General features: G+C 46.7%; 1 protein-coding gene across 9 annotated transcripts in view; it reads right to left on the bottom strand.

Annotated features, from left to right (window-relative positions):
• LOC139280663 (ubiquitin carboxyl-terminal hydrolase 15-like) overlaps window positions 1-18,761 on the bottom strand; it is a 146,391-nt gene extending 127,630 nt beyond the window's left edge. For 8 of the 9 annotated variants that reach the window (XR_011596735.1, XM_070900258.1, XM_070900259.1 and 5 more), the window contains exon 1: window positions 18,629-18,761. Coding sequence is in view for 7 of the 9 variants with exons in the window: in XM_070900258.1 (XP_070756359.1) it covers window positions 18,629-18,717 (89 nt within the window). In the remaining 2 variants the exon portion in view is untranslated. The remainder of the gene's footprint in view (window positions 1-18,628) is intronic. The other variant, XM_070900262.1, reaches the window with a different exon arrangement.
• Window positions 18,762-19,181: the final 420 nt, after the last annotated feature.

Raw genomic sequence — 19,181 nt, 5'->3', positions numbered from 1 at the left:
ACTACTTAATCTGGAAGCACAACTCCTTGTAACAAGTTAAAACACAGTTTGATTGGTGGGGTAAACTTGGCTTATTTCTTCTCTACACTGCAAATACTGTAACATCCATCTATTTCCCTCTGCATCCTTCTCTACATTTGCCTTGCTGCTGCTGCTGTTGTTGTGGCCAACAGTAACTCTGAGAATCATAGGTATAATCTACTTCTGGCCAAAGAAGCAAATGTCTTCAACTCTAATCTGTTGTGAGATCACGGTGAAACAGATTCCAAATAAAATTCAATAGCATACCATCTAGCAATCTCATATTGACAAATAAGACATAGTGAGCATTAAGTCATGGAGTCATAAGAGTCATTACGGCACAGAAAGATAGATTTATATAGCGCCTTTCACGACCACCAGACGTCTCAAAGTGCTTTACAGCCAATGAAGTACTTTTTGGAGTGTGGTCACTGTTGTAATGCGGGAAACGCGACAGCCAATTTGCACACAGCAAGCTCCCACAAACAGCAATGTGATAATGACCAGATAATCTGCTTTTTGTTATATTGATTGAGGGATACATATTGGCCAGGAAACCGGGGATAACTCCCCGAAATAGTGCCGTGGGATCTTTTACATCCACTTGAGAGAGAGCAGACAGGGCCTCGGTTTAACATCTCATCTGAAGGATGGCATCTCCGACAGAGCAGCGCTCCCTCAGTACTACACTGGAGTATCAGCCTAGATTTTTGTGCTCAAGTCCCTGGAGTGGGATTTGAACCCACAATCTTCTGACTCAAAGGCGGGTGTGCTACCCACTGAGCCACGGCTGACACTGTGGAGGCCATTCGGCCCATGCCGGCTCTCTGTAGAGCAATCCAGTCAGTCCCATTCCACCGCTCTATCCCCATAGCCCTGCAAGTTTATTTCCCTCAAGTGCTTATCCAATTTCCTTTTGAGTTCATTGATCATTGATCATCTCCGCTTCCACCACCCTCATCGGCAGCGAGTTCCAGGTCATTACCACTCGCTGCGTAAAAAAGTTCTTCCTCACATCCCACCTGTATCTCTTACCCAAAGCCTTAAATCTATGTCCCCCTAGTCCTTGTACCATCAACTAATGGGAACAGCCTCTCCAAACCCGTCATAATCTTGTACACCTCTATCATATCTCCCCTCAACCTGCTTTGCTCCAAGGAGAACAACCCCTGCTTCTCCAACCTAACCTTGTAGCTAAAATCCCTCATCCCTGGAACCATTCTGATAAATCTCCTCTGCATCTTCTCAAGGACCTTCACATCCTTCCTAAAGTGTGGTGACCAGAACTGGACGTAATAGTCTAGTTGTGGCCTAACCAGAGCTTTATAAAGGTTCAGCATAACTTCCCTGCTTTTGTTCTCAATTCCTCTATTTATAATAGAAAGATGGAAACAAAGAGAGACATGCATTTGTATAGCGCCTTTCACAACATTAGAACGTCCTAAAGCGCTTTATGGCCAATTAAGTACTTTTGAAGCCTAGTTCCTGTTGCAATGTAAGAAACATGGCAGCCAATTAGTGCACAACAAGCTCGCACAAACAGCAATGTGATAATGACCAGTTAATGATTGAGGGATAAATATTGGCCAGGACAACTCCCCTACTCTTCTTTGAACTAGTGTTATGGGATCTTTTACGACCACCTAAAAGGGCAGATGAGGCCTCGGTTTAATGCCGCATCTGAAAGAAGACATCTCCGATAACGCAGCACTTCCTCAGTACTGCACTGGAGTGTCAGCCCAGATCACATCATCATCATCATTATAGGCAGTCACTCGGAATCGAGGAAGATTTGCTTCCACTCCTGAAGTGAGTTCTTTGGTGGCTGAACAGTCCAATACGAGAGCCAGACAGATAGTCGTTGAAGGAAGGAGTGGGCGGGACTGGTTTGCCGCACGCTCTTTCCGCTGCCTGCGCTTGATTTCTGCACACTCTCGGCGCTGAGACTCGAAGTGCTCAGCGCCCTCCCGGATGCACTTTCTCCACCTGAGGCGGTCTTTGGCCAGGGACTCCCAGGTGTCAGTGGTAATGTTGCACTTTACCAGGGAGGCTTTGAGGGTGTCCTTGTAACGTTTCCGCTGCCCACCTTTGGCTCGTTTGCCATGAAGGAGCTCCGCATTGAGCACTTGCTTTGGGAGTCGTGTGTCTGGCATGCGAACTACATGGCCTGCCCAGCGGAGCTGATAGATTGTGGTCAGTGCTTCAATGCTGGGGATGTTAGCCTGAACGAGGACGCTGATGTTGGTGCACCTGTCCTCCCAGGGGATTTGTAGGATCTTGTGGAGACATCGTTGGTGATATATCTCCAGCGACTTGAGGTGTCTACTGTATGTGGTCCATGCCTCTGAGCCATACAGGAGGGCGGGTATTACTACAGCCCCGTAGACCATGAGCGTGGTGGTAGATTTGAGGGCCTTGTCTTCGAACGCTCTTTTCCTCAGGCGGCCGAAGGCTGCACTGGAGGCGCTGTTGAATTTCCTCATCAATGTCTGCTTTTGTTGATAAGAGGCTCCCAAGGTATAGGAAATGGTCCACATTGTCGAGGGCCGCGCCGTGGATCTTGATGACTGGGGGGGGGGGGGGGGCGGTGGGGGCAGTGCTGTGCTGGTGGAGGACCTTTGACATATGGATATTTAGCGTAAGGCCTATGCTTTCGTATGCCTCAGTAAATACGTCGACTCTATCCTGGAGTTCAGCTTCAGAATGTGTGCAGACGTTACAAAGGCCTTTGACACTGTCAACCGTGAGGGTCTATGGAGCGTCCTCCTTCGTTTCGGATGCCCCCAAAAGTTTGTCAACATCCTTCGCCTGCTCTATGTCGACATGCAGGCTGTGATCCTTACCAACGGATCGATTACAGACCCAATCCACGTCCGGACCGGGGCAAAACAAGGCTGTGTCATCGCTCCAACCCTCTTCTCAATCTTCCTTGCTGCCATGCTCCACCTCACAGTCAACAAGCTCCCCGCTGGAGTGGAACTAAACTACAGAACCAGTGGGAAGCTGCTTAAACTTTTCCGTCTCCAGGCCAGGTCCAAGACCACCCCAACCTCCGTCGTCGAGCTACAGTACGTGGACGACGCCTACGTCTGCGCACATTCTGAGGTCAGATCACATACAATACAGTGGCTACTCTCAACCCTACCCAGTTTGTACTTATTAATAGCAATGCTTCTCGGAATACCTTCAGACCCACTGACCTTATTCGCAAAGCCCACAGTTAAGATATCTTGCGAAATACAGTATTATTAAGAGCAAGATGAGGAGCATTACCCTGACAATGCACAAGCTCAGTTAGAATTTGTTTCGATAGAGGTGTTCAACATCATGAAGGGGTCTAGACAGAGTAGAGAGAGAGAAACTGCTCCTATTGGCAGAAGAGTCGAGAACCAGATGACACAGATGTAGGTGATTGGCAGAATAACCAAAGGCGACACGAGGGAAAACTTTTTTATGCAGCTAGTGGTATGACCTGGAATGCACTGCCTGTGAGGGTGGCAAAAGCAGATTCAATCATGGCTTTCAATAGGGAATTGACTAGGTACCTGAATGAAAATAAATTTTCAGGGCTACGGGGGAAGGATAGGGAGTGGAGCTAGCTGAAGTGCTCTCACAGACAGCTGGCATGGGCTCAACAGGCCGAATGGCCTCTTCCTGTGCTGTAACTATTCTATGGGCTCAATTTCCCCTGAGCCCGTTTTCTGGCGTATTGCTAGAGTTGAGCCACTTAATTAGGTAAAAAAATGCGGCAGAAAATAATCTCCGAAGTTTCTCCAATGTTTGGCCTCTAAACTGCAGCCGCGCAGCGTGGCCAGTCGCATCGGGGAGTGGAGCCTGCAGTCTGTGCTGGACAAAGGAACCGGGCCTATTGCGCATGCGTGGGGGAAAAAACTGATGTTCTTGATGTCGCTGAAATGGCCGCGCATGCGCAGTAGAGCTCCGAGTGAGGTGCCTTCCTGGTCAGCTGCGGTGAGTACCCTCCCCTGCCGAGCCTCTCCGGTGTCTTCCCGCCGCTCTGTGGCCCCCGATTTTGTGCCAGTCCAGGTCCGCTCCGCTTCCTGCCCCTAGCCCGGACCGAATGGCCTCCGATGTACTTACCTGCGCCGATTTTTTTAACTCTCCGCAAGGGTTTTCTCCAGAGGCCACATACGCTGGCCTAAGTAGAAATGGCGTAACTATTAGCTGGCCAAAGTTGCCTAAATGGCCAGAATTGGCATAGGTGGCTGGTAACGCCCCCTTTTGAGGGAAAAAAAAACTTACCTAAAAAAAAACGTAACTGAGTTACGCTGATGCAAATGATTGGAGAAACTGGGGATTTTTAAGTTAGGCCAGAAAAAGCAGCCTACTCCAAAAAAAAAAGCGCAAGTACTGGGGAAAATTGAGCCCTATGATTCTACGATAATTGCGACGTATGAAGTCCTAGAACTCAACATTGAGAATTGCAATAAGTTGAACATCCTTCCCACCCACTAATACTTTCTCATACCACCTCAGCAGTAATACAATAACTTCAGTTCACATGTTCACCTGAAAGTCAAACATGGATGAATAACTATACAAACATTGTGAGAGAGCACTTGAGAAGCAAATAATACTGTGACATAAACAAGCAACACTGGAATCAGTGAAGATCTTATAAACAATGTTGGTTGAGTGAATGTCTCCCCACCCTTAAACTTCAGTGCAGAGCAGTTAAACCACAGGTCACAGAATGGCTTGGAAATCCCGGCCTCCCCATGTGTCGGGACCCGGGTCGGCATTGCAAAAGCCGGTTTTCAGCGCACAATGCGCATGCACTGAAATCCGGCTTTTCCGATCTGTCAAGCTCCAGCTTGACAGATCCTCCGCATCTCGGCAGCCAGGACATTCGCATGGGCAAAATTGCGGTATTTACCCATATCTTGCCCAGCCGATGTCCTGAAAACTCTTGTGGCTGATAGAAGCATGAGTTTTAAAACACACAAAAACATAATGAAATAAAATTTTTAAAATACATTTTATTGTTAAAAACCCTGCCCACTAAGGTAAGTTTATTTTCAAGTATAATTCAAAAAACGTTTAAAAAAAAATGGGAAAATATATTTTTATGACATAAATAACTTTAATTTAAATTAATGTAAAATAGGTGGTGTATTTTTTATTAATGTTTTGGGTATTTTGGAGCTGTTTCTCAATCATAATAATGGGAACTCCAACTTAAGGAGTTCCCATTATTATGAATGAGAAAATACTGTACCTTGATTGGCTGTCTGGAGCCGTGAGACTGCAGCTCCAACTTACGGACGTCCTGACGTGCACGCACTCTGATGCGCAATGAGTGAAGGCCTCAGGACCAGGATCTCTAGTGGGCGCAGCAGGAAAAGGTAAGTCCGCATCTTTTTAAAAAACTTTTTCACTCGATCACCCGCGGGAAGCAGCCGACCGGGAATTCTAGGCCAATATAAAGGCTGGGTGTGAACAGATCAGGAATCATTCGGTTTATATCCTGTCACTTTCTGAAATAAATATATCTAGTCATAGAGAAATCTAACAAAACATGCTGTACACAGCTTTCCACTTCTCACATTAGAAATTAAACTACCCCGACAGTCAAATGCTTGTCAATACACAAGTATTTAACAATAAGACCACCATTTCCAATTCAGTGTTTAACCATGTTACTGGGCATAACCAGAATGCTGCAGAGAAGCTCATAATTCCATTAACTGTGGCATCTTAAATAACATGATAAACTTTTCATTCTATCAATTACGTTTCAACTGTTACTTATAGCGACTATTATATTGATGGGGGGACTGAATGGGATTTTTTTTTAAACTTGCATTTATATAGCACTTTATCACATCTCTCAAAAGCTTCCCAAATGTGTCACAGACCAATGAATTACTTTGAAGTAAGGTAACTATTTTAAAGGCGAGCATGGCAACTTTTATTGCACAAAGATCCCAGGAATTAAACAAGTGACCAGTTAATCCTTCTTTGGTAGCGTTGAGCGAGATGAGACTGTTGACTCGGACACTAAGCTAACTCCTTGCTCTTCTCCAAACAATGCCATGGAATCTTTAATGTTCATCTGAATCATGGGACCAGAGAGACAGGGCCTCAATTTAACATCCCTTCCAAAGGATGGCACATCAGACAGTGGATCACTCTAACTACACTGAAATATCAGCCTAAATTTTGCGCTGAAGGAGCTTGAACTAAACAGCTTCGACTCAGATGCACAGGTGCTACCAACCTGAGCCGAGCCATCACTTAGGCAATTGTTACAAGTGTCCTGTGAAACCAGGCTCATCACTGCACATATAACACAGGATGCCTGTCACGCCTTCTGTTTATACAACCTGAAAATGTTATAATGGCTACATTACTGGTAACTGATCAGCTATGTATAAATTCATCACGCACCATGTCATGATATCATGCCATATTGTACAGCGTGTTCATTGGTGCACAAGTGCTGTCATGGCAACATTTGCTTTGCCTGATTTTTTTTTTGCATTCAATTACTTCTTCAGAGCTGAATTCCAAATCAGAGGGCTCAATTTTCCCCAAGCCCATTTTCTGGCATATTGTCCAGAGTTACGCCAGTTTTTCTAGGCCAGAAATGCGCCAGAAATATTTTGCCAAACTTTTCCCGATGTATAATTCGAATTTGGCGTCGCACAGCGTGTCCAGTCGCCTCGGGGGATGGAGTCTGCTGTCTGCGCCAAAAAACAATGCCGCAGCTTTTGCGTATGCACGGGGGAAAAAAGTTACGTTTTTGACGTCGTTCCAATGGATACACGTGCTCAGTACAGCTCGGATTTGGCAATCGGCCATTTAAGAGCCAGTTGTGTACGTTACAAGTGCTGCGTAAGAGCATTGGAAAAATCGCAGCTGTAGCTATACAAGATACAACGCAGTGCAATGACCAAGAATTTCTTACAGGAAGAAGTGGACTAGTTACTGTGATTGAGAACAGATGGCAGGAGCTGGACACCAGCAGAGGTCACATAAAAGTTCCACCAAAAGAAATGAAAAAACGCTGGAACCAAGTTGCAGAAGATTACTGCGCAATGGTGACCACCACAAGATCTGGAAGCCAGTGTATAAAGAAATCCTTAGAAGAGAGGGTCGCTGCTTTGATGGGTCCTGCCTGGAGAAAAACAATCAGTACTGCACAAGCTGGGCCCACACGTGAATGAGAGGGTAAGTCCTGCAAATTCATTGTGGTCCTTCAAATCAACCTGCTGCCTGGCCTGTGATATGTGAGCCTACTCATGCTACCCTCCCTGCCCCCTCCTCTGCTGGTAACCATTTGACTGTGCAGTTATATTTTGCAGAATTTGAGACCAACCCTGACGATGCAGATGATGATTCAGACGCGGACGAGCCAGAAGAGGAGAACATCTTCCAATCCATCCCTGGGGGTGAGGGGGAGGGGATGGAGCTGGATGAAGCTCCTACTGTTGTACTGACTTTGGAGGAGGCACTGCTCATGGAGATGACATCCCCTTCCGTGACTAGTGGTTTGAGTGTTGGTGGGACATTCCATGGTTTCACACCTTCCAAGATTGCAGGTCCCAGTGGTGTGGTGCAGCGAGGCACACCCAGGGCCCCAACATCCCAGGTTGCGGGTTCCAGTGGTGTGGTGTGAGCCACACCCATGGGGAGGAGGGGAGGGAGAGCTTGACCGCGCTCTCCTGAGATGCAGGATCGAATAGATGTGATTCAGATGATGTCATTGAGTGCGGAGAGCATTGACCTTATGCGATCACTCCTGGACACCATCAGTGGGGTGAGTGATGAAGTAGCAGGACTGTCGGGAGAAGTAACAACACTCTCACGAGAAACAGGAACGATATCCGGGACCATCAGTGAGGGAATAGTGGCCATGAGGGAGGGAATGTCAGAGGTAATGCAAATCATGTCACTGGCCATGAGGGAGAGAATGTTGCAGGCCGTTGAGACACTGTTGGGGTGCATGAGGGACGGCATGTTGGAGTTAGCTGCTGCAATAAGGGAACACACCCAGACCCCACGCCCATTGACAGAATCAACTGTCACTCCCACTCCAATCCCCACACCAGCCTCTGAAGATCCCAAAGCCGGGCCCTCCAATTTGCTGCCTGACGCTGACGCTCCCCACCCTCAAGAGGTGCGTAGTACCCCAAGATGTTAGAAAGAATAAGCTTGGTATCAAGCCCAGAAACACTGTGCCACCCTGCGGGCAGGGATGGAGGTGTGTCCAAGACTAAGCACAGCGGGCAGTCTTAGAATAAGGGTGATGAGAGATGGGTGCCGCCTTTCTGCTGCTGCTGTTGTTGTTATTATTATTGTTACTGTTGTAACTGTTCTCAAATTAAAAGTTTTTTGTAAGTTATGTAAATTTACACATTTATAAGTGATCTTGAAAGTTTTTAAATGATCTTAAAGAGTGATCTTGAAGTGAAGTTTGATACAAGAATAATCTTATTAAAGTTAAGTTATTGTAAACTTTTGAATAAAATATATTTTACATTAAACCATGTCCATTAACACAACACATTACGAAACAGCTCCAAAGAGTACACATCTCTATTTGCAATAGTCTCTCTCTCTCTCCAGCCTTTACTAATTGTTTGTGACTTCCCGGGCTCCAAGCCTTCCAATCACACCTCTCTCTGCCCGCCCCGCCCGCCCCCTCCAAGTTCCCTGGCCCTGAGAGTCTTAAAAGAAGTGGCTGCAGAGATAGTGGATGCATTGGTTGCAATCTACCAAAATTCCCTGGATTCTGGGGAGGTCCCAGTGGATTGGAAAACTACAAATGTAACGCTCCTATTTAAAAATGGAGGCAACAAAAAGCAGGAAACTATAGACTAGTTAGCCTAACATCTGTCATTGTTAATGCTGGAGTTCATTATTGAGGAAGCAGTAGCAGGAGATTTGGAAAAGCATAATTCAATCAAGCAGAGTCAACATGGTTTTATGAAAGGGAAATCATGTTTGAGAAATTTGCTGGAGTTCTTTGAGGATGTAATGAGCAGGGTGGATAAGGGAGAACCCGTGGATGTGGTATATTTGGATTTCCAGAAGGCATTCGATAAGATACCACATAAAAGGTTTCTGCACAAGATAAAAATTCACAGGGTTGGGGCAAAATATATTAGCGTGGATAGAGGATTAGCTAACTCACAGAAAACAGAGTGTCGGGATAAATGGGTCTTTTTCCGGTTGGCAAACAGTGACTAGGGGGATGCCTCAGGGATCGGTGCTGGGGCCTCAACTACTTACAATCTATATTAATATATTAATGACTTGGATGAAGGGACCGAGTGTAATGTAGCCAAGATTGCTGATAATACAAAGATGGGGAGGAAAGCAAATTGTGAGGAGGACACAAAAAATCTGCAAAGGGATATAGACAGGCTAAGTGAGTGGGAAAAAATGTGGCAGATGTGGGAAAATGTGAGGTTATCCACTTTGGCAGAAAAAAATAGAAAAGCAAATTACTATTTAAATGGAGAAAAATTGCAAAATGCTGCACTAAAGAGGGACCTGGGGGTACTTGTGCATGAAACACAAAAAGTGAGTATGCAGGTACAGCAAGTAAACAGGAAGATAAATGGAATGTTGGCATTTATTGCAAGGGGAATGGAGTATAAAAGCACAGAAGTCCTGCTACAACTGTACAGGGTATTGGTGAGGCCACAGCTAGAGTACTGCATTCAGTTTTAGTCTCTGTATTTAAGGAAGGATATACTTGCATTGGAGGCAGTTCAGAGAAGGTTCACAAGATTGATTCTGGAGATGAGGGAGTTGACTTATGAAGATAGGTTGAGTAGATTGGGCTTATACTCATTGGAGTTCAGAAGGATGAGGGTGAACTTATCGAAACATAAGATAATGAGGGGGCTCTACAAGATGGATGCAGAGAGGATATTTCCACTCATAGGGGAAACTAAAACTAGGCGACATAGTCTCAGTATAAAGGGCCGCCCATTTAAAACTGAAATGAGGAGGAATTTCTTCTCGAGGGTTGTAAATCTGTGGAATTCTCTGCCCTAGAGAGCTGTGGAGGCTGGGTCATTGAATATATTTAAGGTGGAGATAGACAGATCTTTGAGCGATAAGGGAATAAAGGGTTATGGGGAGCAGGCAGGGAAGTGGAGCTGAGTCCGTGATCAGATCAGCCATGATCTTATTAAAAGGTGGAGCAGGCTCAAGGGACCAAATGGCCTAATCCGGCTCCTATTTCTTATGTTCTCATTTACTTATTACATTTTTGCAATAGTTTTCTCAAAGCTTTGAAACTCTGGATTTTGTTATATAAAGTAGTCAATTGGATAAGTACATTAAGGAAAGGAATTTGTAGGGCTACAGGGAAAGGGCAGGGGAGTGGGACTAACTGAGTCGGCACGGATTTGACGGGCCGAATGGCCTTCTACCATGCTGTAATCATTTTGTGATTCTATGTATCAATGAGAACACAGAAACAGAGACGATGATGTAAGCCCTCACCTCCAATCACCATACACTTTGAACAATCCTTGGGCATTAAAGGGGTTAAAATGTTAAACCTGTATGCTGGTAGGGGTGAGTGGGCAGCTAGTAGATCTGGAAAGGAGTAGGCAAAATGTAAAGTTTGGGAACATCTGAGCTAGTTGGCCATGGCACTCTTTAAATACTACTGGTTTAAATAAGGAATGTCCGTCTGGAAATGTGCTCTACTCCACTGACATTTCCCATTGTAAAAGAATACAATATTGACAGCTCGGTGCACTGAGACTTTTAATTAGATTCTCAAAGCTTAACTGATCTACAAGTATCATCTGAACTCCCAATATTAAATTATAGCCTCGGTACTCAGCCTTCTAATACACACATACACTTGTTTCAAAAGTAAAACCATGTCAAATGTTGTTGGTGCTGAAATAATATTGAACCAAGACTGGAAGGCTGTATTATTGTCGAATATGGTCAGAGGAGGATATAAAAATGGATTTTTGAAGTTATAAAGTAGATTTATATAGAGAATTAAGAGATTGGAGAAGGCACTTGAAGCCTGAGAATCTTGCAAAGAAAGAAACCAAGCAAGATGTTCAGATGACTTCAGATTGCAAAGTGCTGCAGTACAGCGGGACCTGTGGGTACTTGTGCATGAAACACAAAAGGATAGTCTGCAAGTACAGCAAGTGATCAGGAAGGCCAATGGAATCTTGGCCTTTATTGCAAAGGGGATGGAGTATAAAAGCAGGGAAGTCTTGCTACAGTTATACAAGGTATTAGTGAGGCCACACCTGGAATACTGCATGCAGTTTTGGTTTCCATATTTATGAAAGGATATACTTGCTTTGGAGGCAGTTCAGAGAAGGTTCACTAGGTTGATTCCAGGGATGAGGGGGTTGACATGAGGAAAGGTTGAGTAGGTTGGGCCTCGGCTCATTGGAATTCAGGAGAATGAGAGGTGATTTTATCGAAACGTATAAGATCATGAGGGGGCTTGACAATGTGGATGCAGAGAGAATGTTTCCACTGATGGGGGAGGCTAGAACTAGAGGGCATGATCTTAGAATAAGGGGCCGCCCATTTAAAACAGAGATGAGGAGAAATTTCTTCTCTCAAAGGGTTGTAAATCTGTGGAATTTGCTGCCTCAGAGAGCTGTGGAAGCTGGGACATTGAATAAATTTGACAGAAATAGAGAGTTTCTTAAACAATAAGGGGATAAGGGGTTATGGGGAGCGGGCAGGAAAGTGGAGATCAGCCATGATCTTATTGAATGGCGGAGCAGGCTCGAGGGGCCGTATGGCCTACTCCTGTTCCTATTTCTTATGTCTTTATGACTTCAAATCAGTAAATAGAATTAGAGTTCTTTATATTAGGTGGTGTTCATACTGCAAACTTTACAATTCTGCATTATTCAGGCTTTTTTTTCTATCATCATCATACGCAGTCCCTCGAAATCGAGGAAGACTGGCTTCCACTCTAAAAGTGAGTTCTCAGGTGACTGTACAGTCCAATACGGGAATTACAGTCTCTGTCACAGGTGGGACAGACAGTGGTTGAAGGAAAGGGTGGATGGGGAGTCTGGTTTGCTGCACGCCCCTTCCGCTTGGTTTCTGCATGCTCTTGGCGACGAGACTCGAGGTGCTCAGCGCTCTCCCGGATGCTCTTCCTCCACTTAGGACAGTCTTTGGCCAGGGATTCCCAAGTGTGGGTGGGGATGTTGCACTTTATCAAGGAGGCTTTGAGGGTGTCCTTGAAACATTTCCTCTGCCCACCTGGGGCTCGCTTGCCGTGTAGGAGTTCTGAATAGAGCGCTTGCTTTGGGAATCTTGTGTCGGGCATGCGGATGATGTGGCCCACCCAATGAAGCTGGTCGAGTGCGGTCAGTGCTTCGATGCTGGGGATGTTGGCCTGATCGAGAACACTGATGTTGGTGCGTCTGTCCTCCCAGTGGATTTGCAGGATCTTGCGGAGGCAGCGCTGGTGGCATTTCTCCAGCGTTTTGAGGTATTTACTGTATATGGTCCACGTCTCAGCCATATAGGAGGGTGGGTATCACTACTGCACTGTAGACCATAAGCTTGGAGCCAGATTTGAGGTCCTGGTCTTCAAACACTCTCTTCCTCAGGCAACCGAAGGCTGCACTGGCACACTAGAGGCGGTGTTGGACCTCGTCGTCGATGTTTGCCCTTGCTGACAGTAGGCTCCTGAAATATGAAAAATGGTCTACATTGTCCAAGGCCGCGCCGTGGATTTTGATGACTGGTGGGACAGTGCTGTGTGGCAAGGTTAGGTTGGTGGAGGATCTGTGTGTTACGGATGTTCAATATAAGTCCCACGCTTTCGTACGCCTCGGTGAAGATGTTGACGATGGCTTGGAGTTCAGTCGCAATGTGCGCAGACGCAAGCGTCGTCCGCGTACTGTAGTTTGGTGACAGAGGATGGGACGACCTTGGATCTAGCCTAGAGGCGACGAAGGTTGAAGAGGCTCCCACTGGTTCTATAGTTTAGTTCCACTCTAGCGGGGAGCTTGTTGAGAGTGAGATGGAGCATTGCAGCAAGGAAGATCGAGAAGAGCGTTGGCATGATGACGCAGCCCTGCTTGACCCCGGACGTGGATTGGGTCTGTGGTGGATCTGTTGGTCAGGATCACGGCTTACATATCGTCGTGGAGCAGGCGGAGGTTGGTGACAAACTTTCGGGGGCAGCCGAAACGGAGGAGGACGCTCCATAGTCCCTCACAGTTAACAGTTTCAAAGGCCTTTGTGAGGTTAACGAAGGCCATGTATAAGAGTTGGTGCTGTTCCCTGCATTTCTCTTGCAGTTGTCACGCGGTGAAGATCATGCCCGTTGTACCCCTTAGTGGACAGATTGCGTATTGTGACCCTGGGAGGTGCTCTTCAGCCACAGGGAGAAGATGGTTGAGGAGGATTCTAGCAATGACTTACCCAGTGGCTGACAGCATGGAGATTCCTCTGCAGTTGCTGCAGTCGGACTTGTACCCCTTTTTTAAAGATGGTCACGATTACGGCATCACTGAGATCTCCCGGCATGCTCTCCTCCTTTCAGATAAAATAGATGAGGTCATGCATTCGTGCCAATAGTGCTTCTCCGCCATACTTTAGTGCCTCAGCGGGGATTCCATCTGCTCCTGATGCCTTGCTGTTCGTGAGCTGATGAATGGCCTTTTCTACCTCGTTAAGGCTGGGGTTTTGCTGAGATGGTGGCGGGTAGCATGCTGCAGGGTGGAGTCAAGGACACTTGTGTCAAAGGCAGAGTCTCGATTGAGGAGATCTTCAAAATGCTCCTTCCAGCAGGCCCTGACTGCCTCTGTGTCCTTAATGAGTGTCTCCCCATTCTTGGCCAGCCGTGGTGTGGGCCTGGGGCCGTAGGTGGACTTAACTCTGGTGAAGAATCCTCGCACGTCATGACTGCTTGCCAGCTGCTGGATCTCCTATGCTTTCTCCACTCACCATCTATTCTTTAGGTCACAGGTTTTTTATTGGACCTCGGCCTTCAGCCGTCTGCAGGGCTACTATGCTGCTCCCGAAATGGGTTGCAGCTTTAAGTTCAGAAATGCCCTGCGCTTGCGGTTTATTATCTCCTGGTCATTCTCGTCAAACCAGTCTTGGTGTTTCCTGGTTGAGTGACCTAGCGTCTCTTCGCAGGTGCTGGTTATGGTGGCCTGGAGGGCAGACCAGGCACTGTGGGCACACTGCGTCTCAGGGTCATCGAAGGTCGCCAGGTTGGCAGTGAGGCGCTGGCTGTATAGGACTCTCTTAACTCTTAACTGGGTCTTTGAGCGCCCTGCGTGATTTTTCTGCAGCATTGCTTCTGTTGCCATCGCCGCTTTGGGGCTATATTAATGTTGATGATGGAATGGATTAGATGGTGGTCCGTCCAACAGTCGTCAGTTCCTGTCATGGCGTGGGTGATGACAAGGTCCCTCGCTTGGACAATGACGTAGTCGAGCGGGTGCCACTGCTTAGAGCGAGGGTGTTGCCACGATGCCTTGTACTTGTCCCTCTAGCAGAACATGGTGTTGGTGATGACAAGGTCGTGTTCTAGGCATTTTATTAGGAGCAGGGTACCGCTGGAGTTGGTTTTCCCTACCCCCTCTCTGCCGATCATGCCTCCCCAGAGGTCTGTGTCCTTACCGACTCTGGCGTTGAAGTCGTCGAGGAGGATCAGTTTGTCGTAGGGACTCGGGACAGGGATTGTTCGAGACTGGAGTAGAATTCCTCTTTGGCCTCATCTGTTGTGTCAAGTGTTGGGGCATACACACTGATAACTGTGGCGCACTGGTTCCGGGATAGGGTGAACCGGAGAGTCATGAGACGTTCGCGTATCCCGCAGGGGGAGTCTCTGAGGCGGCCGACCAGCTCATTCTGGATGGTAAAACCAACTCCATGGAGGCGGTGTTCTGCTTCTGGTTTGCCTTTCCAGATGGTGTTTTCTCTAATGCCAACACAATCACCCTACACTACATTACTGCAGCATGACAATGTTTATTGGAAAAAGGCTTAATGAATGCAATACAATTACAGTCTATTTCATTCCAGGTTGATGAACACCTTCTGTGCAGTCTTATTAAAAATTGCTTAATTTCAACATTCACCTTTTTTCCTCCACAAGCAAAAAAAACTTTATAGAGTTACACATTTATCTAGAAAAGAATTGAAGTTTATTTAGTGTTGTCATTGGAATTTCAGTAACATGTAACGGTGGGCATATCAAATTCCCACAGATCCACCCCTATTGTTCCCCCTTTGCCAGAGTTCCACGTCAAGATTCAAATTTTCCATCGCTTTCGTGACAGCCGCACACCTCAACACTTCACAAATTACAGCTCAATCAAAGCTTCTCAGCTGGCGTCCTCGGTCGCAAAATGCTCCACACTTCCATCCTCCAACTCTACACAAATGATCTCCTCTTAACTACCTGACACTGGGTTGCTTCATGCTCCCCACCCACTCCACCACTGGTGACAGCATTTTCAGCCGCTGTGCTGCTGTTTCTGCAGCACCCTCCCTAGATCTCTCCAAGGATCTTTTTCAAAAGATTCAGAAAACTTAAAACCCTTTTCTTCGACCATGACTTCAGCCCCAACCCGCTCAGCTTTCCCTTTTTCTTTCCTGCTCAGTATTTTAAGACTTTTTTCCCTCGCTGCAAAAGCACTTTGCACAACTTCCTATACATGGGTGGCAATGAAAACTGTTTTCGTCGGCATATCAAATTTTCATTTGTCCACTTTTACTCTGATTTCCCCCTTCCCTTCTCCAACAATAGGATTACAGATTCTATCCTTCTGGACTGGGACTGTTTCTGAAGAAAGTATTATTAGCTTTATAATCCTGGTGCTGGTAAATACAATTTGATGTGAAAACTGCTGCACAAGAAGCATATTACTCAACATTAAAAAACTTTGGCTTCAGTGTGACTTTTTCTTCCCGCTTATTTAGAACACTGGAACTGACTACATCAGTTCTTTTGCTAAATAATCTGATCACACTACTGCTGGGACATTGTAGAAATACTAAAGAGACAGGTCATGGCCAGTGTTGTAGTATATATGATAAATACAACAACAAACTATCTCGAAAATACACGTGTGACTCTGAGTTAATTAGTCTCACATGTATCACATCAAACTGCTCGAATTGAAAGGATCAGCCTTGGCTCAGTGGTAGCATTCTCATCTATGGAATCAGAGGGTCAAAGGTTCAAGCCACATTCTGGAGACTTGAATGCAATCTAGGATGACAGAGAGAATGCTGGACAGTCGGAGGTGCCACCTTTTGGGTGTGACATTAAAATTAGGCCATGACTGCCCTCTCAGGTGGAGCTAAAAGATCCTCTGCAACTATGTAAAGAGCAGGGAGTTCTCCTGATGTCCTGACCAGCATTCATCTCTCAACCAACATCACCAATAACAGAATAACTGGTCATTTATTACAGTGTGTGTGTGTATGACCTTACTGTATACAAATTAGCTGCCTGCCTACATTACAAGTGACTACACTACAACAATACACTAAAACACTTTGGGATGGTGTTAAAGGCAAGATATAAATACAAGTTATTTTCTTTACTCGTTTGCAAATATAGAATTGGTTATATTTATAACCAATGGCGCTTCTCAAAGTCACCTCCGTAATGCTGCCCAAACACTAAATTAAATCTTTTAAATCTCATCACCTTGAAAGTGCAGACCTGAGAACCCACCACCTGAACTCTATGAAGAAGTAACAGCCCTAATTTTAACTCCAGGTGGATTCTCCGCTCAGGCCTGAGGTAAAATTACAGTCGCATCTCAATGATGGCATCGGGCTGCAACAGACAAATGTAAATACTCCAGGCACATGTCCTTGCTCCCTGCTCAGGAGCGCAGGTTAAAATTGCAGATATTGCAATCATGGCTGCTGTTGGACAAGTAAGAACCAGGGCAATTTTAACTGCCCACCCATCAAGTTTCTGCTGAGCGATAGGGTTAAAACTGCGCCCCCTTCTCTGCTGGAGTTTGAGCCCCAGGGAGAAGGCGACACTTCTTATATTAACAGACTGAGAAAGGGCTGAGTGTAACTTAGCCAATTTTGCTGACGATACAAAGATGGGAGAAAAAGCAATGTGTGAGGAGGACACAACAAATCTGCAAAAGGACAGACAGACTAAGTGAGTGGGCAAAAATTTAGCAGATGGAGTATAATGTTGGAAAATATGAGCTCATGCACTTTGGCAGAAAAAAAATCAAAGAGCAAAGTTATTATTTAAGTAGAGAAAGATTGCAAAGTGCTGCAGTACAACAGGATCTGGGGGTACTTGTGCATGAAACACAAAAGGTTAGTATACAGGTACAGCAAGTGATCAGGAAGGCCAATGGAATCTTGGCCTTTATTGCAAAGGGGATGGAGTATAAAAGCAGGGAAGTCTTGCTACAGTTATACAGGGTATTGGTGAGGCCACACCTGGAATACAGCGTGCAGTTTTGGTTTCCATATTTACGAAAGGATATACTTGCTTTGGAGACAATTCAGAGAAGGTTCACTAGGTTGATTCCGCAGATGAGGGGGATGACTTATCAGGAAAGATTGAGGAGGTTGGGCCTCTACTCATTGGAATTCAGAAGAATGAGAGGTGATCTTATCGAAACGTATAAGATTATGAGGGGGCTTGACAAGGTGGATGCAGAGAGGATGTTTCCACTGGTAGGAGAGACTAGAACTAGGGGGCATAATCTTAGAAGGGGCTGCCCATTTAAAACTGAGATGAGGAGGAATTTCTTCCCTGAGGGTTATAAATCTGTGGAATTTGCTGCCTCAGAGAGCTGTGGAAGCCAGGACGTTGAATAAATTTAAGACAGAGATAGACAGTTTCTTAAATGATAAGGGAGCAAGGTGTTATGGGGAGCGGGCAGGGAAGTGGACTTGAGTCCATGATCGGATCAGCCATAATCGTATTAAATGGCGGAGCAGGCTCGAGGGGCCGTATGGCCCACTCCTGCTCCTATTTCTTATGTTCTCCCCACAGATCTTCCCCTGGCCTTGGCCCAAGTGCGGGTGGCCTCCTGGTATCGGCGCGTCGACTGGGCCACTGACAGCGGCGGGCCTTTCGAGAGAAGGGTGCGTGCGTTCTCTGCCTCGGATCCCGTTTAAGCGTTTCAAAATTCTCATCCTTGTTTTCAAATCCCTCCAGGGCCTCACCCCTCCCTAACTCTGTAATCTCCTCCAGCCCCACAACTCCCCCAGAATGTCTGCACTCCTCTAATTCTGCCCTCTTGAGCATCCCTGATTATATTGGTGGCCGTGCCTTCAGCTGCCTGGGCCCCAAGCTCTGGAACTCCCTCCCCAAATCTCTCTTTCCTCCTTTAAGACGCTCCTTAAAAGCTAGCTCTTTGACCAAGCATCTGCCCCTATGTGTGGCTGGGTGTCAAATGTTTAGTCTCATAACACTCCTGTGAAGCGCTTTGGGAGGCGACAGGCGCTCCATAAGTACAAGTTGTTGTCTCTGTGAGTGTGGAGCCGGCGCTGACGAACCGCTCCCCGGCCTACTCCCTCAGCCGACACCTCTGCCCTCAGGAGACGAGGCCCTGCGGCCCCCAGCCCGGCCCTCTCTCTCTTCCCAATCCCGCTCTGTCCTCACCAGGTGTCGCCTTTCTTCAGCGGGGTCTTCATCAGGGCCGCCGTGTCGGCGCGCTGCGTCTCCAGCTCGGCCGCTCCGCCCTCCGCCATCTTGGGCCGCAACCGTCCGCGGCGCGGGGGGCATGCCGGGAGGCTGCGGCCCGCGCCAACGAGCGCGCCGCGGAGGACAGGAGGAGCCCTCCTCCCGCCCCTGTGGAACCCAGAGCTCTCCCCGCCTCGGCGCCGGAGGACCAGCGGACCTCCCAGCGCTCGACTGCGGCACCTTGAGCCCAGGGGCCAGCTGGACTCGGCACAGCCTCAAGGCATCGAACACAGTTGGGTTTCACAGACCATAGTTAAAGGCAGATTCTTGTTTGTGCATCACCTGGAAGTTTCTCTGAGAATAAGAAGTGAGATTTGAACTTTGAAACAAAATTGGACCCGATGGCTTGCATCCTGGGGTCTTAAGAGAAGTAGAGGCAGGGATAGTGGATGCATTGGTTGTAATTTACCAAAATTCCCTGGATTCTGGGGTCCCAGCAGATTAAACACTCAGTGTTCCTTTCATCTATCAA

This window comes from Pristiophorus japonicus, chromosome 15 (assembly GCF_044704955.1).
Source record: "Pristiophorus japonicus isolate sPriJap1 chromosome 15, sPriJap1.hap1, whole genome shotgun sequence".
Classification (NCBI taxonomy): Eukaryota; Metazoa; Chordata; class Chondrichthyes; family Pristiophoridae; genus Pristiophorus; species Pristiophorus japonicus.
The sequence above is the reverse complement of the archived record's forward strand: the minus strand, read 5'-3'. Positions and strand labels throughout refer to the sequence as shown.